We start from the raw sequence: 25,530 nt of genomic DNA on the forward strand, positions 1-25,530 counted from the left end.
CCCTGAAACAAGCATGCAGCTAATCCAGGTCTGACTTCAGTCAGAGCACCTGATCTGCATGCTTGTTCAGGGGCTGTGGCTAAAAAGTATTAGAGACACAGGATCAGCAGGCGATTCAGGCAACTGGTATTATTTTAAAAGGAAAAAATCCATATCCTTCTCCGTTTAGGTTCCCTTTAAGGATTTGTAGCATAAAAGCCAACTCACATTGGCTGGGATTTGAACCTGGGTCTCAATGTATGGTGGACAAGCACACTATCCACTATACCAACTGAAGCTGGCCTGAAATTGCTGGCCTGAAATTGCTGGCCTGAAAATTGCTGGTTCAGGCCAGCAATTTTCAGGCCAGATTCAAGCCACTATTGCAGTCACAAAAGATCAGCTGGACTGCCAGGCAACTGGTATTGTTTACAGGAAACAGCCATATCACTCTCAGTTAAGGTTTCCCTTTAAAGGAGAACTGTAGTGAAAGGTATATGGAGGCTACCATATTGATTTCCTTTTAAGCAATACCAGTTACCTGGCTATCCTGCAGATCCTCTGCCTCCAATACTTTTTAGCCCTAGACCCTGAAACAAACAACAGTTTGACATTTTTGTAAGATCTGACAAGATTAGCTGCATGCTTGTTTCTGGTGGGATTCACACTACAGTGGCTGGATAGTGTACTGGTTTAAGGCCTCTGCCTTTGACATGGGAGACCAGGGTTTGAATCCTGGGCTAGGTCAAGTACCTATTCAGTAAGGAGTTTCAAGGCAAGACTCCCTAACCACTGCAGGGTGCAGGGTGGCCTCTTGAGCGTGTCCCCTGTGGCTGCAGCTCTTGAGCGCTTTGAGTCTGACAGGAGAAAAGTGCTATACAAAATGTTTGGATTATTATTATTACTGCAGCCAAATAGATCAGCAGGGGCTGCCAGGCAACTGGTATAGCTTAAAAGGAAATCAATATGGCAGCCTCCATATACCTCTCACTACAGTTTCTCCTTTAAGCAACCTAAATGGTTTCTATTGCATTGAGCATTAATGGTACATTTTTCGGCTAGCTTCACTTACTACTGTAGTGGTACAGTGCTTAGGGTGACGTGGTCCCACTACACAGTGAGATCTGGGTTCGATTCCCAGCTATGGTATGATGTATACTGGCTTTTAAAGTAGTATAATTCCCTGCCAGAAGAGACCCTCCTCCCTCCGGTAGGAGGGAGGAGGGAATAGGTTGGAGGGAGGAGGGAGGGTGGGAGGAGGGAGGTGGGAGGAGGGAGGTGGGAGGAGGGAGGTGGGAGGTGGGAGGTGGGAGGAGGGAGGAGGGAGGAGGGGAGGAGGGAGGGTGGGAGGAGGGAGGAGGGAGGTGGGAGGTGGGAGGTGGGAGGAGGGAGGTGGGAGGAGGGAGGTGGGAGGAGGGAGGTGGGAGGTGGGAGGTGGGAGGAGGGAGGTGGGAGGAGGGAGGTGGGAGGAGGGAGGTGGGAGGTGGGAGGAGGGAGGAGGGAGGAGGGAGGAGGGAGGAGGGAGGAGGGAGGAGGGAGGTGGGAGGTGGGAGGTGGGAGGTGGGAGGAGGGAGGTGGGAGGTGGGAGGTGGGAGGAGGGAGGAGGGAGGAGGGGAGGTGGGAGGAGGGAGGAGGGAGGAGGGAGGTGGGAGGTGGGAGGAGGGAGGTGGGAGGTGGGAGGAGGGAGGTGGGAGGTGGGAGGAGGGAGGTGGGAGGTGGGAGGAGGGAGGTGGGAGGAGGGAGGAGGGAGGTGGGAGGTGGGAGGTGGGAGGTGGGAGGAGGGAGGTGGGAGGAGGGAGGAGGGAGGTGGGAGGTGGGAGGAGGGAGGTGGGAGGTGGGGGAGGAGGGAGGTGGGAGGTGGGAGGAGGGGAGGAGGGAGGTGGGAGGTGGGAGGAGGGAGGAGGGAGGTGGGGAGGAGGGAGGAGGGAGGAGGGAGGTGGGAGGTGGGAGGAGGGAGGTGGGAGGTGGGAGGAGGGAGGAGGGAGGGAGGGAGGTGGGAGGAGGGAGGTGGGAGGTGGGAGGAGGGAGGTGGGAGGTGGGAGGAGGGAGGGTGGGAGGTGGGGAGGTGGGAGGTGGGAGGAGGGAGGTGGGAGGAATTAAAAACTCTCTAGCAGAGGTGTGTACCAGCTGTCCCCATAATTAGTGTAGGCAGACAACTGAGTCAAATGGTATAAAGGGACCTAGCTTGAAGGGAGGGTGGGCGGGTCCCTCAAGCAGTGTGTTTGACCATAACATGGCTGCTGACAGTGAAATGGAGGCTAAAAAATTTTTGTTTTTTTGATGCGAACTGGGCGAAGCGAACTTCCCACGTTCGCCTGCGGGTGGCGAACGCGAACCACCGAAGTTCGCCGGCGAACCGTTCGGCCCAACTCTATAGACCAGCAGGGCCTATTAATTAGCCTACAGTTCCCATTAATTAATCTAAGTCCCCTTGTGAATGACCGCAGCCGTCTATGAGACGGCGCCGCCATTCACAAACGCATAACTTCCTCTATGCATTAACCTAAATTAATGTTCAGCTCTGTGTAATATGTTGGCGCTTTATAAATACAATACATAAATAAATAAATAAATATGCATAGTAATACTACGCATGAGAAAGTGAGCGACGAGGACATCTTTTGCCCAAAATGTAAAATTACATCTATATATTTTTTTTCAATACAGGACATATTTTGACCATATTTTTACATTTAAAATAAACCCCTGACCTCCCACACTCCCCATTAGCTAACGAAAAAATGTTTAATGAAAAAAACAAAACATTTTAAAAATAAAATAAAAGATACATAAATAGTTACCTTAGGAACTGAACTTTTTAAATATGTATGTAAAGAGGGTATATTACTGTTACTTTATAAATTATAGGCTTGTAATTAGGGATGGATGCAAAACTAAAAAAAATGCACCTTTATTTCCAAATAAAATATTGGCACCATACATTGTGCTAGGGAAAAATTTTAAACATTGCAATAACCGGGACAAATTGGCAAATAAAATGTGTGGGTTTTAATAATGGTAGCATGTATTATTTTAAAACTATAATGTCTGAAAACTGAGGAATAATAATTTTTTCCATTTTTTTCTTATTATTCCAGTTAAAACGCAGTTAGAATAAAATAATTCTTAGCAAAAAGTACCCCATCCACCGCAAAGAAGGGCTGGTGCACACCAGAGCGGTTCTGGAGCGTTTTTTAAAACGCTTGCAGGGGGAAAACCGCTTGGCTAATGAAAGTGAATGGGCTGGTGCACACCAGTGCGGTTCACTTTTTCCACAAATGCAAACTCGGGGGCTGCAACATTTTTTTAGATTTCTGAGACGTTTCTGCCTCAATGTTAAAGTACAGGAAAGTGGAAACCACTCTGAAAAACGCTACATCAGAGCGGTTTTCCAGGCGTTTTTCTTACAGAAGCTGTTCAGTAACAGCTTTACTGTAACAATATTTGAAATCTGCTACACAAAAACGCAGCAAAAACGCTAGGCATGTTTAGTAAACGTCTCTATACATGCCTAGAATCGCTCTGAAATCTGCTTTAAAAACCTCTAGCGTTTTGTGGATCTACTAGCGGTTTTTGATGTGCACTGGGCCTACAAAATAATTGGTGGTGAAGAAAACAAGATATAGATTGTTTCCTTGTGATAAGTAGTAATAAAGTTATAGGCAAATTAATAGAAGGAGCGCTGACAAGTGAAAATTGCTCTGGTTTTTTAAGGGGAAAAACCCTTTGAGGTGAAGTGGTCAAATTCCATTTAGCCACTGCTCTGTGTTTATTATGCATCCTGCAGCCTTACCCTGCATTGCAAGCACTCCAATCTATTCAGAAATGTTTCTGTTGTAATAAACTTCATCTGTCAGCCTGGCTCTATTTGGTACATTGCCGACGAGAGGGAAGCTTGTCATCACTCCTCCCACATTGCTGCTCCTCACTGAGTGGCTGAGGGAAGTTCAGTGTGACATGAGGCTGAATGAAACCTGATCTTTCCACGCTCACATGTTTACAAAGAAGATTCTAGGAGGAAAAAAAGGGGAGGAAATTACATCAGAATTGTCTTCAGTCAGAGGGAACCATAATGGCAAATGCCAGGAACAGAATTCTCTTTATTTACTATATAAAATTCACTGAAATCAAAACATGGACAGTACAGTACATGTGTTTTGTAAGTAGAACAAGTAGTTACCTACTTATATATGTTTGTTTTTCCCCTGATCCCTGGCTGGCCCTGCTGCTTGAAGGTGTATTTGACCAGTTGGTTGAATACATGGAACAGGGATGACAGTGCTGGAACGAGGGGACAGGGTAGGCTCAATAGGATCCAGAGCCATCATGGTGTCATGGTGTCAGGTCTTGGAAAATGATGGCCATGTCTAGAAGAACTCATGGAGAAGCATGTGATTTGTTTGATCAGCTGATAGATTTGCACAGCTCTGATTGGCTGTGATCACATCCTGCTTTAGCACAGGATCATGTCTAGCAAATCAGAGACTTACATATCTATCACCTGACCAAACTGATCACATGTTTCTTCATGAGTTCTCCTAGACATAACCATCACTAGTCTTGTGTTGTACATCGCATTACAGCAAGGAAGTCAGAAAACTGCAAACTGTGTTTCAAAAGCATCTATCTGAAAATGGCGCCTGTGAATAATGGCGCACAGTGTTGCTGCTAATCCATTTGCCGCTTATCGCTATTTAACATTGAAGCCTTATTGTTATTTAGCGTTAAAGCCTTATCGTTATTTAACGTTAACACACAGAACCCTCTCTGTACCTATCCCTAACCCCTAAACCCCCCCCGGTGGTGCCTAACCCTAATCACCCCCCTGGTGGTGCCTAACCCTAATCACCCCCCTGGTGGTGCCTAACCCTAAGACCCTCCCTGGTGGTTCCTAACCCTAAGACCCCCTGGTGGTGTATAGTGTACTGTAACTATACCTAACCCTACTCTCACACAGAACCCTCCCTGTACCTAACCCTAACCACCTCCTTGGTGGTGCCTAACCCTAAGACCCCCCCCCCCCCCAAGTGGTGCCTAACCCTAACCTTGACAGTGTTACATTAAATCCATTCACCGTTTTGCAGTTAAATAACGTCTGCAGTTTGGCTTATGTAGGGCGCTATTGATAAATAACGTCAGTGTGTGCCACTATTGATAAATAACGTTAGTGTGTGCCACTATTGATAAATAACATTAGTGTGTGCCACTATTGATAAATAACGTTAGTGTGTGCCACTATTGGTAAATAACATTAGTGTGTGCCGTTTTTCTTCTTTTTTCCCTGTGCGCCATTATTAAGCAGTACTAACGATAAATAGTGATAAGCATATCTTTTTAATGCGGCGCTATTTTTATGCATAGGCGCTGTGCGCCATTATTCACTGATCCCGTTTCAAAAGGATCTATGTTAAGGTGGCCACACACCATACAATTTTTTAAATATCTGTTCAATTTAAGAATTGCAATCAATTTTTCTGACTGATTGCAACATTTCAAAAATCTGACCAATGTACCACACACCTATGTTCAATCTTTCCCCAATTATGATAAAAATGATTGGATACTAGACAAAATTGCTAGGGTGTGTATATTCATAAATTGGCAATCTAACACACACCATACAATCTTTAGAAAGATTGAAGAAAAATATCTGGCATTCCGGATCGATAAAAATCAAAGAAAATGGGAAATCCGATCGGATTTTACAGTCGAGTCTAAAAAAACCTTTCGATGTTTTTGGGAGATCCGATCGTTTTTATCGAATTACCGTAAAGTCTGATCATTTTATTGTATGGTGTGTGGCCACCTTTAGTCTGACTTCCAAACATAGCCGTTAACTGAGTTGCTTGAACAGCAAGTTATTTGAAAATAATCTGCTTGTTTTGAAACAATAACTTTTTTTCTGTATTTTCTATAGGTCCAATAATTCGAGCAGAGGTTGGAGACAGCATACTGGTTGTCTTCAAGAATAAAGCCACGCACCCTTATTCCATGTTCGCACAGGGTGTGCTGCCGGCCATCGCTGGCATTGGGAGTGTCACCCAGCCTGGTAAGTTAGGAGGAGATTCTGTTAAAACCTGCCCATTCCATCCACTGCATTTTGTGTCCATTGCAGTGAGTGCAGGGCCGGTTTTAGAATTTTTGCTGCCTGAGGCAAACTTCCCTGATTTAGAATGATCGCACAGCACCCGACAATTTACTCTGCCTCATTTAATGTTCTCACATGACATGCTGCAGCTCAACACAATAGCACACTGGCTGTCTGTGAGTCTGTGACAAACAAACTTCTCACCCTCAGCTACTCCATTCCTCCTCAGTCAGGACAGCATTGCCACCTCCTCCCTTCTGATGTGCAAGTCAAATGAAACACTGCTGCTCTCCTGCTTCCCCCCTCCTCGCTCACTGTTAGACTCCTCACACAGAACAACAAGCTGCCTTTCCCAATCATGACCTCTTCACCTCACTCTCCTATTGCTTCTCTCCCTACTCTGACTGCATGCTGTTAGTGTAAACACACAGTACAAACATGCTGCCCCTGTAATCTCTGCACCTGGTGCAAATGTTTCACCTTGCTTCATGAGAGAACTGGCCCTGCGTGAGTGAATGCAAAGTCCTGTGCGATTTTTTTTTTTTTTGGACAGTGGACAGAAATCTGTTATATCATAATTAAAATGCCTTTAAAGGAAATCTAAACCAAACAGGAAAAAAAGAGTTTCACTTACCTGGAGATTCTACCAGCCCCCTGCAGCCGCCCCATGCCCGCACCATCACTCAGCGATCCTCCGGTCCCCCACAGCGGCTAAGTCTCGTTTTTTCACCACTGGGCAGTGGATGGCCACTGGCTCTGGCCGCGCATGTCCTCAAACATGCTCCTGTCGCCTTGAGCATCCTGCACATGTGCAGTATGAGATTTCCACGTACTGCACATGCAACCGCGCTTCCGGTGACTGGAGGGTGATCGAGCATGTGCGTGGCCAGGGCTGTGCAGGCGCAGTGGCCATTGACTGGCCAGTTGCACAAAAATGAACCTTAGCAGCTGCGGGGGACCGGAGGATCGTTGAGTGATGGCGCGGGCACAGGGTGGCTGCAGTGGCCTGGTAGAAGCCCTAAGTAAGTGAGACTCTTTTTTTTCCTGTTCGGATTAGGTTTCTTTTAAAGTGTACCCAAGCCGAAGCACGGGTACAAAATCAGATACTTACCTTAAGTGATGGAAGCCTCAGGATCCTATTGAAGCTCCCCTCGCTATTGCTTGGTCCCCCATTGCTAAGCACAGCCCTCCAGCAAATCACATTGGGGCCACACAGCTCCTCTTCCTGTATCAAGTGCACGCAAGAGCCGACTGAGCCTGCCCCCGCATGTGCAGGAGCATGTAGCTGCCGGCTCCGTGCAACTGCACATATGCAGGCAGGCTCACGTGGCCATTGCGCGCATTTGATTCAGGAAGAGGAGCTACACAACCCCGATGTGAAGGGAGGCTGCACTCAGCAATGGGGGGCTTGCAACAACCGAGGGAAGCCTCATTATGATCCTGAGGCTTTCCTCTCTTCATAGTAAGTATCAGCTTTTGAGACCAAGCTTTGGCTCGGGTTCGCTTTAAAGTAGAAAGGAAGTCCAGCACTAGATACTATGCAGGAGTTGTGAAATCAGCTGGATATGTGCTGAAGGTGAAGGGTGCATGTGCTGCCGGAACACAGTAGTCAATCAATGTAAAGAGAGCAGACTGAGGCACTACACCTTCAATAAGAGCACCTTAAGGCCTTGAGTTTTACACTATAGCTTTGAGGGACAGTTAGTGATAAGATATATATATATACACTGTACAGCGCTGCGTAATATGTCGGCGCTATATAAATACTAAATAATAATAATAATAATATAGCGGTACGCCAATGTTGCAATACTATCACAATGAACATAGTGGTTCATTGTGGAAGCTGAGCACAATAAAGAATAAGTCGTGGATTTTGCAGGGCGGGATTTGGGGGGTAAAGACCCCTCGTTATGCCACGGGATAGCGGCGTTTTAGCAGGGGCAAACATGCCCCTGCTGAATATAAGCTAAAAAGCCATTTTTAATGTGGCTTCAGATTCTCTTTAAGGCCAGAGCAGCCCCTCTTTATTTTAATCAAAAGTTTAACAATAATCCACACACATTGATAATAATAACGCATTAACCATAACAACCCAGAAATCAATCCGTGAGAGCTGGGGTAGAGGGATCCGGAGGTACCGAGTTAATACCGAGGACCGTAAAAAACTGGCGTGCAGCCTTGTAACCAGCCCCCAGCCGCATTCACCGGCTCAGGGACAACTGCATGCCCACACCATCATAACTTGTCACTGGACCGTAAAAGCACTGGATTTGCCATGCGGCAAAACCCCTTACCAAATATCCACCAAGCTCCAGATCCCCCACACCCCTCCGGCTGCAATGACAAAACAATATAGATAAGAGCAATAAAACCTCAAACATAATACAAAAAAAGGGCGGGAGGGAGGGAGCTTCTTCCACCTCGAGCTTGCTGAGCCAGGAAGGCCCGCCCACCCCTCTTATACCCCTCCTCACCCAGGCCAGCCCTTTCCTGCCTGAGCCTACACTCCTTTCCCCCACCCACTATCCTTAACCCCTGCTTTCCCGGGGAAGCTACCCTATCATGTGGGGGCCCTCCACACTACGCTACGCTCCGGTTCCAGCCCCTTTCTTTACCTGCTCAGTTTTTACCATTCAGCATGAGGACTTTAACCTCTTGCTTGCTTTAACCTCTTCAGCCTATCTGGACGTGTAAGCGCCCCTCAAGTCTAACTGGACGCGTATTTGTGTCCAGTGTTTAAACAGCGGGTACAGGGGCGTAGCAATAGGGGGTGCAGAGGTAGCGACTGCATCGGGGCCCTTGGGCCAGAGGGGCCCCGAAGGGCCCTCCCTCAACTACAGTATTAGCTCTGTATTGGCCCTGTGCTCATAATAATCACTTCTATACTTTGAATAGTAGTAATCATTAACACACTGTTCCCCATCCCCCTCTTGCACCCCTGACACTGTAGTTGCCATTGGCAGGTTTTGGTGCGCCGTATCAATTGTTATGTATAGAGTGCTTGGGGGGGCCCCATAGTAAAACTTGCATCGGGGCCCTCAGCTCCTTAGCTACGCCACTGAGCGGGTACACGTACATGCGCACGCGACCGCCGCTCGGACTCGGCGGCATTTCCTTATCGGCGATTGGGGATCGCTTTGCCTGTAATGAATGGACATGACTCCGATCAGGGGCCATTTTCACTCATAATAAAGAACATAAGTGAAAGTACAAAGAAAAAAAGAAAAAAAAAGAAACCCTTCCTGGTAAACCAGGGAGTGTTTCTATCGCCATCTAGTGGCGAAGAGTTAAATTAAACACACCACACATTTTACCACACACAATTAATCCCTTCCAAAGCCCTCCCCCACCCCAGTTACCAAGCAAGCAGACGTAAAAAAAAAAATTAACAGGAAAAAAATCCATAAATAGTTGCCTTAGCGACCTAGCTTCTTTTTTTTTTTTTACATCTCATCAGAGTAAAATGAATGCCATGAGGGCGAATTAATGGGAGGAACGATGACAGGGGAAATTGCTTCCGTCCTGGAGGTGAAAACACCTGTAGGCTGAACCGGTTAAAGGACAACTGTAGTGAGAGGGATATGGAGGCTGCCATATTTATTTCCTTTTCAGCAATACCAGTTGCCTAGCAGCCCTGCTGATCATCTGCCTCTAATACATTTAGCCATAGGCCCTGAACAAGCATGCAGCAGATCAGTTGTTTCTGACATTATTGTAAGATCTGACAAAGATTAGCCGCATGCTTGGTACTGGTGTTGTTCAGACACTGCTGTAGCCAAATAGTTCAGCAGGATGCCAGGCAACTGGTATTGTTAAAAGGAAATAAATATGGCAACCACTTAATACCTCTCAGTACAGTTGTCCTTTAATTTTGTGCTGATATTCTGCAGTCATAATAGGAAGATGGCAAAATATTTACTATACCTTTATTTTTTTTCCCAGGGGACACTAACACTTACCGGTGGAATGTTCCAGAACAGTCAGGGCCAGGAATTAATGACCCCAATTGTTTAGCATGGCCCTATTTTTCCTCAGGAAACTATATGAAGGTAATGTGACAAAAAGTTCAGATGTTTCTTTAATGATGACGTCATCAAACTGGGACACGACACTAGAGGCAGTGCAAGGCTGGATGCCGGGCAGAGCAGAGGGAGAGCAACAATCGCCGGAGGAACGTCAGGAGGAGAGGCGAGTCTGGTCCTCTGCTTCCACCACCGCCTAGTGATCACTACAATCCGCGGAACTCTTAGTGATCACATGATCAGGAGCCACTCTCCATGGCTCCTGATCAGTGAGGGGAGATGTCAACTGAATCACCCCATTCGGCTGCGCGCAGCGGGACCACGGGGCATTACAGTTACGTCCATTTAGCAGCACAGGACGTAACTGTAACTTACTTGGTCCCAAAGGGGTTAACCAATTCCCTACCCTGGTCATTTTCACAGTTTAGCTCAGCTCTGATTACTTTGACAATAACTTTATCAATAATTATCACAACTAAATGATCTATGTATTGTTTTTTTGAAGACAAATTCGGCTTTTGTGGCTGATATTTGTTTTTAGTAATGGCCTTTTTTTTCTGTGCATTTTAAAAGGAAAAATGTATCCACAATACACAATTTATCCACTTTCATACATTATAGCTTTAGTGTAAACAGCTCAATTGTACATTAAACCCACACATTTTATTTGTGTATCTCTCCTGTTTACATAACAGTTCATTTGTTTTAATATATATTAGTAACACAATGTATATACCCTACTCTTGTTAAATCTGTCTGCTCCTGGAATGTTTAGTTTACACTTGTTTACTAATAAACCCTTCCATTAAATTCCCTGGGGGTTGCGAGGGGTTTGCTGCCATTCCCTTACAATTGTGTAGCAGTGTTATCAACTCAGAGATGAATAAACTGTGTTATCTAGGATTTTGTAGGGAGTATAGTGCAGAGACTTATTTTCAGGTCATCTGGACAGTAAGTGGTTAAAGTCTATGTCCAGTTTCGAATGCAGTTCATACAAATTATAACATGTGCATTAGACAACGGAGCACCATGAACCCAGCCTCAATTTTCATAAAAATTAGTCAGAAAAATTCACCACTCCTGATCTTCTTTTATAAAAAAAAAAAAAAAAAAATGGACTTTCGATGGGACATTCGATTTCTTGAGCACATGAAAAAAAATTGCCTACAATTTTTCTGTACATCCGATTGTAAAATTGGATAATTTTATTTTATTGTGTGTGGACTGGCCATATTTAGTTCAGGCCGCATACAATTTGCATTAAATCTGCATTCAAGCAAGATTTAATTATTACTATATCACTGACCATCTTTAGTCCCCGAGTATTACAGGGAGTTTCTGTATATACAGATGTTTTTTTTGGGGGGGGGGAGTAACTATGGGAGAGTGGGGGGGGGGTAAGAGGTTAATTTTAATGATGTTATGTTAATGTGTTTTATTTTAATATAATGTATGTAGGGTGTAATTTTACTATTTGGCTACTAGATGCTCCCCCCCCCCCCCCCCCAGTTCATTCTTGTGTACTGCGAACAGTACACAGAAAATAAAGTGCGTGTGTGCCTTTACTTTTGTTGTATCGATGACCACGGCATCTCATTGATCACAGGCTCTTTGAACGGTGAATGTGATCTGTGTTCCTATTCACTGATCAGGGGTCTGCTACTCAGCCGTGGGGGTGCACGGGCCGCGTATTAGAATGTGAAGACGCCTATTTACACTCCTGTGTAAGGAACTGAAGTCCTGGGGGGCATAGATATACTGTCTCAAACATAAGTGGTTAAAGTGAACCTCCGGACTAAAAATCTACTCAGCAGAACTGAAAAGGCTTGGTGATTAACAGTTTCACAGCATCAGAACTGTTTTTCTTACCAAAGCATCATTTTTAGCTGCATTTTTACCTAAGTTCCACCCATCAAATAAAAAAAGCCTGGGCTTTTTTCCCCTGATGCTGTGGAGAGCATGATGGGATTTCCTATGTTGTTCACGTTGCCTAGCAACTGGGAGAGGTGCTCAGGACACAGGAAAGTTGGAACTGTGTCTCATGCTCCCTGTCACCTCCTTTCAACCAAAAACATGGCTGCCATCATGAAATCAAACATTTGCCTGTTCTTTTAAAACAGTGTGGGTAAGAGATTATATTACCTATCTATTTTAATTAGCATAACTAATGTAACTTAATGTCAGTATGTTTGTTTAGGCTGGAGTGTCTCTTTAATGTGGTACCTTAGTGTACTGCAGTGACATATAGTAGAATGCAGTACATTTTTCACTTTTATGGTAATTGGCCTTGTTTCAGCAACAGAAACACTTTGTTTATGTATATATTGCTGTGTATATTGGTATGTAACCCCTCCTTCCCAGTGATGCTTAGTTTTTTAGCTATGCAGAATTTGCCTCTCAGAGCATTCTAGGAGACCAGGTATACTCTGTACTAGCATAGGAACGCTCAGTATGCAAACATTCCGCAAAGATCACCTGACAGGACTAAAGATGAAGATGTCTCCACCTGTGATAAATTTCAGAATGTAAATCAGGGTGATGAAAGATTTTACAATACCCAAACACTGATTAAATAATTCCATTCAATTAAATATACATGAATATTGTAAAAGTTGTGTTCATAACAGTATTTTTACTCCACCGCCTCTTTATTTTTTGGCATACTTGTACAAAATGTTGCTAAGCAGTATTGTTTGGCTTCCATTCACAGGATCTGTACAGTGGCCTGGTGGGACCATTGGTGACATGCAAGAAAGGCGTGTTAGACAGTAGTGGGCGGAGGAAGGACGTGGCGCGAGAGTTTGCTCTGCTCTTCATGGTGTTTCAGGAGAGCCATTCGTGGTACCTGGAGGATAATATTCAGCACTACACGCACAAGGACCCCAGCAAGGTGCAGAGGACAGAGGACTTCGAAGAAAGTAACAAAATCCATGGTAAAAGTGCTTCTTCATCAGCTTTATATATACTAGGTGGGCCATTTATATGGATACACCTTAAAGAGAACCCGAGGTGGGTTTGAAGAATATTATCTGCATACAGAGGCTGGATCTGCCTATACAGCCCAGCCTCTGTTGCTATCCCAAACCCCCCTAAGGTCCCCCTGCACTCTGCAATCCCTCATAAATCACAGCCACGCTGCTGACAAACAGCTTGTCAGAGCTGGCTGTGTTTATCTCTATAGTGTCAGTCTGCTGCTCTCCCCGCCTCCTGCAGAACTCCAGTCCCCGCCTGCATCCCTTCCCTCCCTGCTGATTGGAGGGAAGGGACGGGGGCAGGGACCGGAGCTATGCAGGAGGCGGGGGAGCAGCTGAGACTGACACTACAGATGTAAACACAGCCTCACAGCATGGCTGTGATTTATGAGGGATTGCAGAGTGCAGGGGGACCTTAGTGGGGTTTGAGATAGCAACAGAGGCTGGGCTGTATAGGCAGATCCAGCCTCTGTATGCAGATAACATTCTTTAAACACACCTCGGGTTCTCTTTAATACAATGGGAATGGTTGGTGATATAAACTTCCTGTTTGTGGAACAGTAGTATATGTGAGGGGGGACACTTTTCAAGATGGGTGGTGACCATGGCGGCCATTTTGAAGTCGGCCATTTTGAATCCTACTTTTGTTTTTTCAATAGGAAGAGGGTCATGTGACACAACAAACTTATTGGGAATTTCACAAGAAAAACAATGGTGTGCTTGGTTTAAACGTAACTTTATTCTTTCATGAGTTATTTACACATTTCTGACCACTTATAAAATGCGTTCAATGTACTGCCCATTGTGTTGGATTGTCAATGCAACCCTCTTCTACCACTCTTCACACACGGATAGCAACACCGCAGGAGAATGCTAGCACAGGCTTCCAGTATCGGTAGTGTCAGGTGCTGCACATCTCGTATCTTCACAGCATAGACAATTGGCTTCAGAGAAGAGGGATTGCATTGACAATCCAACACAATGGGCAGCACATTGACGATTTTTTAAGTGGTCAGAAACGTGTAAATAACTCATGAAAGAATAAAGTTACGTTAAAACCGAGTACACCATTGTTTTTCTTGTGAAATTCCCATTAAGCTTGATGCTTCACATGACCCTCTTCCTATTGAAAAAACAAAAGTTGGATTCAAAATGGCCGCCTCCAAAATGGCCGCCATGGCCACCACCCATCTTGAAAAGTGTCCCCCCTCACATATACTACTGTACCACAAACAGGAAGTTTATATCACCAACCATTCCCATTTTATTAAGGTGTATCCATATAAATGGCCCACCCTGTAGGTTCACTGGTCACATGCATCTTATGCACGTCAATGGCGTTGCATTTGTCATGGGTTGTTATGTGAATTTTTGCATACTAATTTTCTGCGGGGGAAAAAAAAAACAGCCTACAAGTATGCTGTTATTTGGAACAGACATGTGACTCGAATATAGTTAATGGAATTGCGAAATTTTGCATGCAAATGTAAAGTTAATTACATACAAAATTATGTAAGTTAACTTCATTGATATGCATGGAAATATAGGAACGGGAAAATTTGCATTACAAACGTGAACAAAAAAAAGGAGAATCGGATGTGAAAAAAAATATCACAAAACGCAGAATCACAAATACGAACAAACGAGCAAAAAAGCAGCTGAAAAATTCCAGGGATAAGTGTGAAACACCCTCCCACAGTTTTCTAAAATCAGCCAGGACTTCATATCATTATTATTATTTATATAGCGCCAGCATCTTCCGTGGCGCTGTACAACAGCATTCAGGGTATAACAAATCAAAATAAACAATACAACAGTTAATAAAAGACAACGGTGGATTACAACTTATCAGAATCAGAAACTTTATTTCACCAAGCATGACTGGGTTGTGCCTGGAATTGGTCTTGGCACGTACAGGGTACTGATACACAATATAGTTACAGATACAGGACAGGACATGCAGTAGGAACAGAACATTATACAGAATACAGAACACTATATAACCTTTATGCAGAGGGAGACAACGTGGCATAAGTTACAATACTAACACAACCGAAAGGTACGCTTGAGCTGGAGCGCCGTCTATGTGCAGAATGCTTCAGGCGTCATGGTATTGTGGGGTGGGGATGGGCATTTTCACGGAGAGAGTTCAGGAGGTTGATAGCCGAGGGAAAGAAACTGTTCTTATGTCTTGAGGTCCTGGTGAAGATGGATCGGAACCGGAGCTTCCGGCTCGAGGGGAGCTGATTAAAGAAGCGGTAGCCAGGGTGAGAGGGGTCGTTGGCGATCTTTAATGCTCTGGTGTTCAGCCTGGAGTGGTAGAGGAGGTCCAGAGTGGGAAGGGATCTCCCGATGATCCTCTCCGGGGATCTCATGACCCTCTGCAGTTTGAGCCTGTCGCTGGCGGAGGAGGTGGCATACCAGACTAGGATGGACGAGCATAGGACGGATTCGATTGTGGCTGAGTAGAAGTTTGTCAGAAGTTTTTGGACCATATCGAACTTTTTCAGTTGACAGAGAACGAAAAGTCTCTGTTGGGCTTTCCTCTGTGTTGGCGTTCCACTTCAGGTCATATTTGGAGATAGTTTTGCCCAGTAGGCGGACACTGGGGACTCTTTCTACTTCCTTGCCATCAATGTGGATTGGAGGTGGTGTAGAGGTGCAGTGAACAATCAACTGCCGATTTTTACACATAGGTGGAATGCACACACCTTATCCAAAGGCGTAATGCTAGTTACACGCGTTACGTTTGATAATTGATAATTTCCGTCATGTCCGATATTACTCTCTCTATAGTTTTACTGGTTGATTCCTTGTAGAAGTGAATGGAAATTGATAAGAAAAGATAAGAGAATCAAGCGAGATATTGAGCAGAAAAAAGAATAAAAAATCGATTGAACGGCAGAATTGACCAAAAAAACGTATACCCAGCATTACAGTATTTTAACGGTTTAAGGGGTAGGACAGTAGGTAAAGGGAAGCTGTGTATGAAGCAGTAAAATGGTGGTCACTTCACCTAGGTAGGTGAGTATGCTTGCCTGAAGAGTCATGTTTTCAGGTAGGGCCTAAAAAGAGTAAGGGCTTGATTCACAAAAGAGTGCTAACTGTTAGCACGGCTGTTTTCGCGCGAATTTTCGCATTTGCACGTGACTGCAAATTTTCGCACGCAATTTACCGTTTTTGTGCGCAAATGAATTTTCACGTGAAATCTTGATCGTTTTCGCGCGCACACACGAATTTTCACGCGAAAACTATAACGATTTTGTGCAAAAAATTGCTTTTGCGCAAACGTGAAAATTCGCACGAAAACGCCCATGCTAACAGTTAGCACTCTTTTGTGAATCAAGCCCTAAGTGTGGGTGAGTGGCAGATGTGTTGAGGGAGGGTGTTCCAGAGGAGGGGAGAGGATCGAGATAAGTCTTGTAAGCTGGAGCAGTGGCGTAGCTAAGGAGCTGTGGACCCCGATGCAAGTTTTACAATGGGGCCCCCTAAGCACTCTATACATAATAATTTTTAATAATTGATACGGCGCACCAAAACCTGCCAATGGCAACTACAGTGTCAGAGGTGCAAGAAGGGGATGGGGAACAGTTTGTGTATTATTACCACTATTCAAAGTATCTATAGAAGTGATTATTATGAGCACATGACCAATAGAGAGCTAATACTGTAGTTGAGGAAAGGCCCTTCGGGGCCCCTCTGGCCCAAGGGCCCCGATGCGGTCGCTACCTCTGCAACCCCTATTGCTACGCCCCTGAGCTGGAGTGAGAAGAGGTGATCAGGGAAGAAGACAGGAGAATATTGTTAGTAGAGCAGAGAATGCGTGTAGGATGGTATCTGGAAATACGTTTATTTAGATAGGAAGGAGCCAGGTTGTGGAGAGCTTTGTGGGCGAGAGTAAGGATTCATATGGAACGTGTCTAAGTTAATTCCCAACTTCCTTCCTCTTTAGCCATAAACGGCAAAATTTACGGCAATCTGCACGGCCTGACAATGATGGAAGGTGAAAAGACTGACTGGTACCTGATCGGATTAGGGAACGAGCTGGACATACATACGGTCCACTTCCATGCCCAGAGCTTCCTGTACAAGGTGAGCGAGCTTACTATACTCACTAGAGTCATGCGTGTTATTATGAGTAGTAATAAAGGCCCAGAGATTCTTGTACAAGGTGAGTGAGCTTACTATACTCACTAGAGTCATGCGTGTTATTATGAGTAGTAATAATGGCCTAGAGCTTCCTGTACAAGGTGAGTGTGCTCACTATACTCACCAGGGTCATGTGTGTTATTATGAATAGTAATAATGGCCCAGAGCTCCCTGTACAAGGTGAGTATGCTGATTATACTCACCAGAGACATGTGTGTTATTATGAGTAGTAATAATGGCCCAGATCTTTCTGTACAAGGTGAGTGTGCTTACTATACTCACCAGGGTCATATGTGTTATTAAATGTAGTAATAATGGCCCAGGGCTTTCCTGTACAAGGTGAGTGTGCTTACTATACTCACCAGAGTCATGTGTGTTTTTATGAGTAGTAATAATGGCCCAGAGCTTTCCTGTACAAGGTGAGTGTGCTCACTGTACTCACCAGCATCATGTGTGTTATTAGGAGTAGTAATAATGGCCCAGAGCTTCCTGTACAAGGTGAGTAGGCTGACTATACTCACCAGTATCATGTGTGAGATTATGAGTAGTAATAATGGCACAGAGCTTTCTGTACAAGGTGAGTATGCTGACTATACTCACCAGTGTCATGTGTGTTGTTATGAGTATTAATAATGGCCCAGTGCTTCCTTACAAGATGAGTATGCTGACTATACTCACCAGAGACATGTGTGTTGTTATGGGTAATAATAATGGCCCAGAGCTTTCTGTACAAGGTGAGTGTGCTTACTATACTCATCAGCGTCATGTGTGTTATTATGAGAAGTAATAATGGCCCAGAACTTCCTGTACAAGGTGAGTGTGCTTACTATACTCACTAGAGTCATGTGTGTTATTATGAATAGTAATAATGGCCCAGAGCTTCCTGTACAAGGTGAGTGTGCTTACTATACTCACCAGAGTCATATGTGTTATTATGAATGTAGTGATACAGTAGATCAGATCGCTCTACCTCTGCTACCCAAGGCAAGGTGCTGGAATCCAATGCGGCAATTCAGGATACAGGAGGAATAGAGTCCGCACACCCGCAGGTAGAGTCCAAGGGTTTTTATTAAGTCCAATTCACAAAAGCAGTAAAATGGCTGACATGTTTCGGATCATATCCTTACTCATAGCCTCATAGCCTAGGCTATGAGTAAGGATATGATCCGAAACATGTCAGCCATTTTACTGCTTTTGTGAATTGGACTTAATAAAAACCCTTGGACTCTACCTGCGGGTGTGCGGACTCTATTCCTCCTATGAATGTAGTGATATTGGTAATATTAATTCTGGCACACACGATGCAGTATTTACTCCTGCCCTGGCATAACTATTGGATCATCCATTGATCAGGGGTGAACTGCCGTGCTGAGCAATTAGAGCAATAAAGACATGACAGTTTTCTTAAGGTGGCCATACATCAGGTGACTTGGCTTCCAATCGACCATCCGTTTTGAAATCTGTGCCACCAAGTACATATCAATTTTGGTCTGAAATTGGTCGCATGTATTGGTCCGACATGCTGCAAGATGTAGTGCCAACTTGCTCGATCAACTGCGCAACAGTAATGGCAAGTGATCGAGACGAGCAATGAAACCCCTGGCACTGCTCCCACCCCCAGTGTATAATTGTACACGTATGTGTACATTTATACATTACCTGTCCTGTGTCATGGTGCCCGTCCCTCTTCCGAATCCGTTGCTTTTGCATTAGCCCTATAGGCTGCCGGCGTATACAGTGGGTTGCAAAAGTATTCGGCCTCCTTGAAGTTTTCCACATTTTGTCCCATTACTGCCACAAACATGCATCAATTTTATTGGAATTCCACGTGAAAGACCAATACAAAGTGGTGTACACGTGAGAAGTGGAACGAAAATCCTACATGATTCCAAACATTTTTTACAAATCAATAACTGCAAAGTGGGGGGTGCGTAATTATTCGGCCCCCTGAGTCAATACTTTGTAGAACCACATTTTGCTGCAATTACAGCTGCCAGTCTTTTAGGGTATGTCTCTACCAGCTTTGCACATCTAGAGACTGAAATCCTTGCCCATTCTTCTTTGCAAAACAGCTCCAACTCAGTCAGATTAGATGGACAGCATTTGTGAACAGCAGTTTTCAGATCTTGCCACAGATTCTTGATTGGATTTAGACCTGGACTTTAACTGGGCCATTCTAACACATAGATATGTTTTGTTTTAAAGCATTCCATTGTTGCCCTGGCTTTATGTTTAGGGTCATTGTCCTGCTGGAAGGTGAACCTCCGCCCCAGTCTCAAGTCTTTTGCAGTCTCCAAGAGGTTTTCTTCCAAGTTTGCCCTGCATTTGTCTCCATCCATCTTCCCATCAACTCTGACCAGCTTCCCTCTCCCTGCTGAAGAGATGCACCCCCAAGGCCCCCCCCACCCGAGCATGATGCTGCCTCCACCGTATTTGACAGTGGGGATGGTGTGTTCAGAGTGATGTGCAGTGTTAGTTTTCCACCACACATAGCGTTTTGCATTTTGGCCAAAAAGTTCCATTTTGGTCTCATCTGACCAGCGCACCTTCTTCCACATGGTTGCTGTGTCCCCACATGGCTTGTGGCAAACTGTAAACGGGACTTCTTATGCTTTCTGTTAACAATGCCTTTCTTCTTGCCACTCTTCCATAAAGGCCAACTTTGTACAGTGCATGACTAATAGTTGTCCTATGGACAGAGTCTCCCACCTGAGCTGTAGATCTCTGCAGCTCGTCCAGAGTCACCATGGGCCTCTTGACTGCATTTCTGATCAGCGCTCTCCTTGTTCGGCCTGTGAGTTTAGGTGGACCGCCTTGTCTTGGTAGGTTTACAGTTGTGCCATACTCCTTCCATTTCTGAATGATCGCTCTAACAGTGCTCCTTGGGATGTTCAAGGCTTTGGAAATCTTTTTGTAGCCTAAGCCTGCTTTAAATTTCTCAATAACTTGATCCCTGACCTGTCTTGTGTGTTCTTTGGACTTCACAGTGTTGTTGCTCCCAATATTCTCTTAGACAACCTCTGAGGCCCTCACAGAGCAGCTGTATTTGTACTGACATTAGATTACACACAGGTGCACTCTATTTAGTCATTAGCACTCATCAGGCAATGTCTATAGGCAACTGACTGCACTCAGATCAAAGGGGGCCAAATAATTATGCACACCCCACTTTGCAGTTATTTATTTGTAAAAAATGTTTGGAATCATGTATGATTTTTGTTCCACTTCTCACATGTACACCACTTTGTGTTGGTCTTTCATGTGGAATTCCAATAAAATTGATTCATGTTTGTGGCAGTAATATGACAAAATGTGGAAAACTTCAAGGGGGCCGAATACTTTTGCAAGCCACTGTATACCAACAACATCAATTGACCACTAGACTTTGCATATGCCTACTACCATACCACCATGGCAAGTCTTTGAGGCTAGGTTCACATTGGAGCTAAAATAGCTTACGTTCCACACCGATGAGCGTTCCGCAGCAGCGGAAGCAATGCTTTCCCGATGGGAAAGTTCACATTGCTGCGTTGCGCTCCCTTGTGCTCCCTGCGTTCCGCTCACTGGAGCGGACGTTCCTAACATGCACAATCGTTCCGCTTGATCCGCTTTCACGGCGCAGATGCGCTCCAATGTGAACTCAGCCTTACACTCTGAGTGAAGAAGATTTTGGAATTCTCATTACCACTACCTGCAACCTGGATCCTGGCCCAACTGGATCCTTAATGCAGTGCCCAGAGCTGATCAGGCCAGCACTTCACAAAATCACTCAGTGCTCCTTGCAAAGTGGACTTTTCCCAGAAGAACTAAAGAAAGCTATTATGCAACCCCTCTTGAAGAAACCATCACTAGATCCTGATTCTGTGACCAACTACAGACCTGTGCCGAACTTACCATTCCTATCAAAAGTTATCGAGAAAGCAGTCGCCAACCAGCTGGAAGCCAGGCTTACAGATAACAACATTTCTGATACTTTTCAGTCAGGATTCAGGAAAAGGCTCAGCACTGAAACGGCATTAGTCCGAGTAATGAATAATCTACTTACTGCAAGGGACAAGGTTGAATGCTCAATTCTGATTCTCTTGACCTGTCTTCAGCATTTGATACTGTGGATCATGATATACTAATCCAGTGACTGAAGAATGACTGTGGCCTAAGAGCTACTGTTCTTAGCTGGTTTCAGACCTTCCTATCTGGCAGGACACAGCAAGTATGTCTGGGCACACACTACTCTAATCCAGTGCAACTTCCCTATGGAGTTCCACAGGGTTCTGTACTATAACATTACTCTTTGCAGTCTACATACTCCATCTGGGCAAAATAATCCAGAACTATGGCCTAGGATAGCATTGTTAAGCAGATGGCACTCAACTGTATCTGTCCTTCAAGCCTGGGACCCAAGACCCATCAGCATCCATAAATGCGTGTCTAGTGGATTTACAAAATTGGATGAACACCAGCTGGTTGAGGCTGAACTCTGACAAAACAGAGGTGTTGGTGGTAGGTGGTCCACACATGATGGATAAAGTTCAAAATGCTCACCACCTCAAACTAGCAATTGGGGGAGTACAGTATAAAGACTCTGTACGAAACCTTGGGGTGATCCTGGATGGAAATCTAAAATTCAGACAGCAGGTATCAGCTGCCGTCAAGTCTTCCTTCTTCCATCTAAGAAATATAGCGAAAATCAAACACCTTATCCCAGCTGAAGACCTACCTGCCCTGGTTCACGCATTTGTATCCTCCCGCCTAGACTACTGCAACGCCCTGTTCATCACATCTACAGATAAGGTTCTGCGCCCCTTACAGTTAGTACAGAATGCTGCAGCCAGTGATGATTGTAATAAACAAATTGCGATTTAGCTAAATTTTGCATACATTTTTGCAAAACTACAAGGTCTTTTTGAAAAATTATTTTTGTGGCTTATACCCACTATTCTGCTTAACATATGCAGCAATTTTGGCAGCAATAGCATGTATGGGGGCTTTGCTATTAACCTCTAAAGTCAGCCCGAAATTATGCGAAATTTCGCAAAAATTATGCGTAAAATTACGCTAAATTTTGAAATACTACTTTTACATACGAAATTAATTACGATTTTCTCTGAAATTTCACATTACGATTATGATGCGTAAACGCGAATTTCGATGCGAAATTTCGCAAATGCAAAATTTCGGCCCACCTGCAGCCAGACTCCTAGCCAATGCCCCCCTGCAGCTCACTAATCACCCCAGTACTACAAACTCTTCACTGGTTGCCAGTAAAATGGAGAATCCATTTTAAGATCTGCCTGCTGACATTCAAGGCTCTACACCACATGGGACCCAAATACATAGCAGATCTATTGGAACTTTATGCCCCTCCACGCACCCCCCGCTCTGCCAACAAGATGGAGCTGGTTATTCCCAGGATACACTTAACATTTGGTGCTCGGGCCTTTTCCTATGCAGCCCCGACTCTATGGAACTCACTTCCACAATCAGTACGAAAGGCTCCTTCTCTGGACAGCTTTAAAAAAAAGCTAAAAACTCACCTCTTTTCCCAAACCTTTGAGACTGCATAATGCAGGTCACAGCGCTTTGAGTCCCCAGGGAGAAAAGCGCTATATAAATATTATTGTTATTATTGTTAATTCTGATTCTGGTTGGTCAGTTGGGCGAGACAGTGCGGCTGGCCATATGGGTGGGATGTGGCTGGTTATTTAGGTGAGACACAGTGCAGCTGGTCATATGGGTGGGATGTGGCTGGGTATTTAGGTGAGACACAGTGCGGCTGGTCATATGGGTGGGATGTGGCTGGCTATTTAGGTGAGACACAGTGCAGCTGGTCATATGGGTGGGATGTGGCCGGCTATTTAGGTGAGACACAGTGCGGCTGGTCATATGGGTGTGATGTGGCTGGCTATTTAGGTAAGACACAGTGCGGCTGGTCATATGGGTGGGATGTAGCTGGCTATTTAGGTGAGACACAGTGCGGCTGGTCATATGGGTGGGACGTGGCTGGGTATTTAGGTGAGACACAGTGCGGCTGGTCATATGGGTGGAATGTGGCTGGGTATTTAGGTGAGACACAGTGCAGCTGGTCATATGGGTGGAATATGGCTGGCTATTTAGGTGAGACACAGTGTGGCTGGTCATATGGGTGGGATGTGGCTGGCTATTTAGGTGAGACACAGTGCGGCTGGTCATATGGGTGGGATGTGGCTGGCTATTTAGGTGAGACACAGTGCAGCTGGTCATATGGATGGAATATGGCTGGCTATTTAGGTGAGACACAGTGCGGCTGGTCATATGGGTGGGATGTGGCTGGGTATTTAGGTGAGACACAGTGCAGCTGGTCATATGGTTGGGATGTGGCTGGCTATTTAGGTGAGACACAGTGCAGCTGGTCATATGGGTGGAATATGGCTGGCTATTTAGGTGAGACACAGTGCGGCTGGTCATATGGGTGGGATGTGGCTGGCTATTTAGGTAAGACACAGTGCGGCTGGTCATATGGGTGGGATGTAGCTGGCTATTTAGGTGAGACACAGTGCGGCTGGTCATATGGGTGGGATGTGGCTGGGTATTTAGGTGAGACACAGTGCGGCTGGTCATATGGGTGGAATGTGGCTGGGTATTTAGGTGAGACACAGTGCAGCTGGTCATATGGGTGGAATGTGGCTGGGTATTTAGGTGAGACACAGTGCGGCTGGTCATATGGGTGGGATGTGGCTGGCTATTTAGGTGAGACACAGTGCGGCTGGTCATATGGGTGGGATGTGGCTGGCTATTTAGGTGAGACACAGTGCAGCTGGTCATATGGGTGGGATGTGGCTGGCTATTTAGGTGAGACACAGTGCGGCTGGTCATATGGGTGGGATGTGGCTGGCTATTTAGGTGAGACACAGTGCAGCTGGTCATATGGGTGGGATGTGGCTGGCTATTTAGGTGAGACACAGTGCGGCTGGTCATATGGGTGGGATGTGGCTGGGTATTTAGGTGAGACACAGTGCAGCTGGTCATATGGGTGGGATGTGGCTGGCTATTTAGGTGAGACACAGTGCGGCTGGTCATATGGGTGGGATGTGGCTGGCTATTTAGGTGAGACACAGTGCGGCTGGTCATATGGGTGGAATGTGGCTGGCTATTTAGGTGAGACACAGTGCAGCTGGTCATATGGGTGGAATATGGCTGGGTATTTAGGTGAGACACAGTGCAGCTGGTCATATGAGTGGGATGTGGCTGGCTATTTAGGTGAGACACTGTGCGGCTGGTCATATGGGTGGGATGTGGCTGGGTATTTAGGTGAGACACAGTGCAGCTGGTCATATGGGTGGAATGTGGCTGGGTATTTAGGTGAGACGCAGTGCAGCTGGTCATATGGGTGAGATGTGGCTGGCTATTTAGGTGAGACACAGTGCAGCTGGTCATATGGGTGGGATGTGGCTGGCTATTTAGGTGAGACAGTAGTGCGGCTGGTCATATGGGTGGGATGTGGCTGGCTATTTAGGTGAGACACAGTGCGGCTGGTCATATGGGTGGGATGTGGCTGGCTATTTAGGTGAGACACAGTGCGGCTGGTCATATGGGTGGAATTTGGCTGGCTATTTAGGTGAGACACAGTGCGGCTGGTCATATGGGTGGGATGTGGCTGGCTATTTAGGTGAGACACAGTGCGGCTGGTCATATGGGTGGGATGTGGCTGGCTATTTAGGTAAGACACAGTGCGGCTGGTCATATGGGTGGGATGTAGCTGGCTATTTAGGTGAGACACAGTGCGGCTGGTCATATGGGTGGGATGTGGCTGGGTATTTAGGTGAGACACAGTGCGGCTGGTCATATGGGTGGGATGTGGCTGGCTATTTAGGTGAGACACAGTGCGGCTGATCATATGGGTGGAATATGGCTGGGTATTTAGATGAGACACAGTGCAGCTGGTCATATGGGTGGGATGTGGCTGGTTATTTAGGTGAGACACAGTGCAGCTGGTCATATGGGTGGGATGTGGCTGGCTATTTAGGTGAGACACAGTGCGGCTGGTCATATGGGTGGGATGTGGCTGGGTATTTAGGTGAGACACAGTGCAGCTGGTCATATGGGTGGGATGTGGCTGGCTATTTAGGTGAGACACAGTGCGGCTGGTCATATGGGTGGGATGTGGCTGGCTATTTAGGTGAGACACAGTGCGGCTGGTCATATGGGTGGAATGTGGCTGGCTATTTAGGTGAGACACAGTGCAGCTGGTCATATGGGTGGAATATGGCTGGGTATTTAGGTGAGACACAGTGCAGCTGGTCATATGGGTTGGATGTGGCTGGCTATTTAGGTGAGACAC

The 25,530-nt window shown here is 45.6% G+C and overlaps 1 protein-coding gene across 1 annotated transcript in view; it reads left to right on the plus strand.

Annotated features, from left to right (window-relative positions):
* Window positions 1-25,530, plus strand: part of HEPHL1 (hephaestin like 1) — a 174,248-nt gene that overhangs the window by 114,178 nt on the left and 34,540 nt on the right. The window contains exons 14-17 of the mRNA XM_068266810.1: window positions 5,897-6,028; window positions 10,013-10,119; window positions 12,803-13,025; window positions 17,017-17,156. Coding sequence (XP_068122911.1) covers window positions 5,897-6,028; window positions 10,013-10,119; window positions 12,803-13,025; window positions 17,017-17,156 — 602 coding nt within the window. The remainder of the gene's footprint in view (window positions 1-5,896; window positions 6,029-10,012; window positions 10,120-12,802; window positions 13,026-17,016; window positions 17,157-25,530) is intronic.

This window comes from Hyperolius riggenbachi, chromosome 2 (genome assembly GCF_040937935.1).
Source record: "Hyperolius riggenbachi isolate aHypRig1 chromosome 2, aHypRig1.pri, whole genome shotgun sequence".
NCBI classification, from domain to species: domain Eukaryota; kingdom Metazoa; phylum Chordata; class Amphibia; order Anura; family Hyperoliidae; genus Hyperolius; species Hyperolius riggenbachi.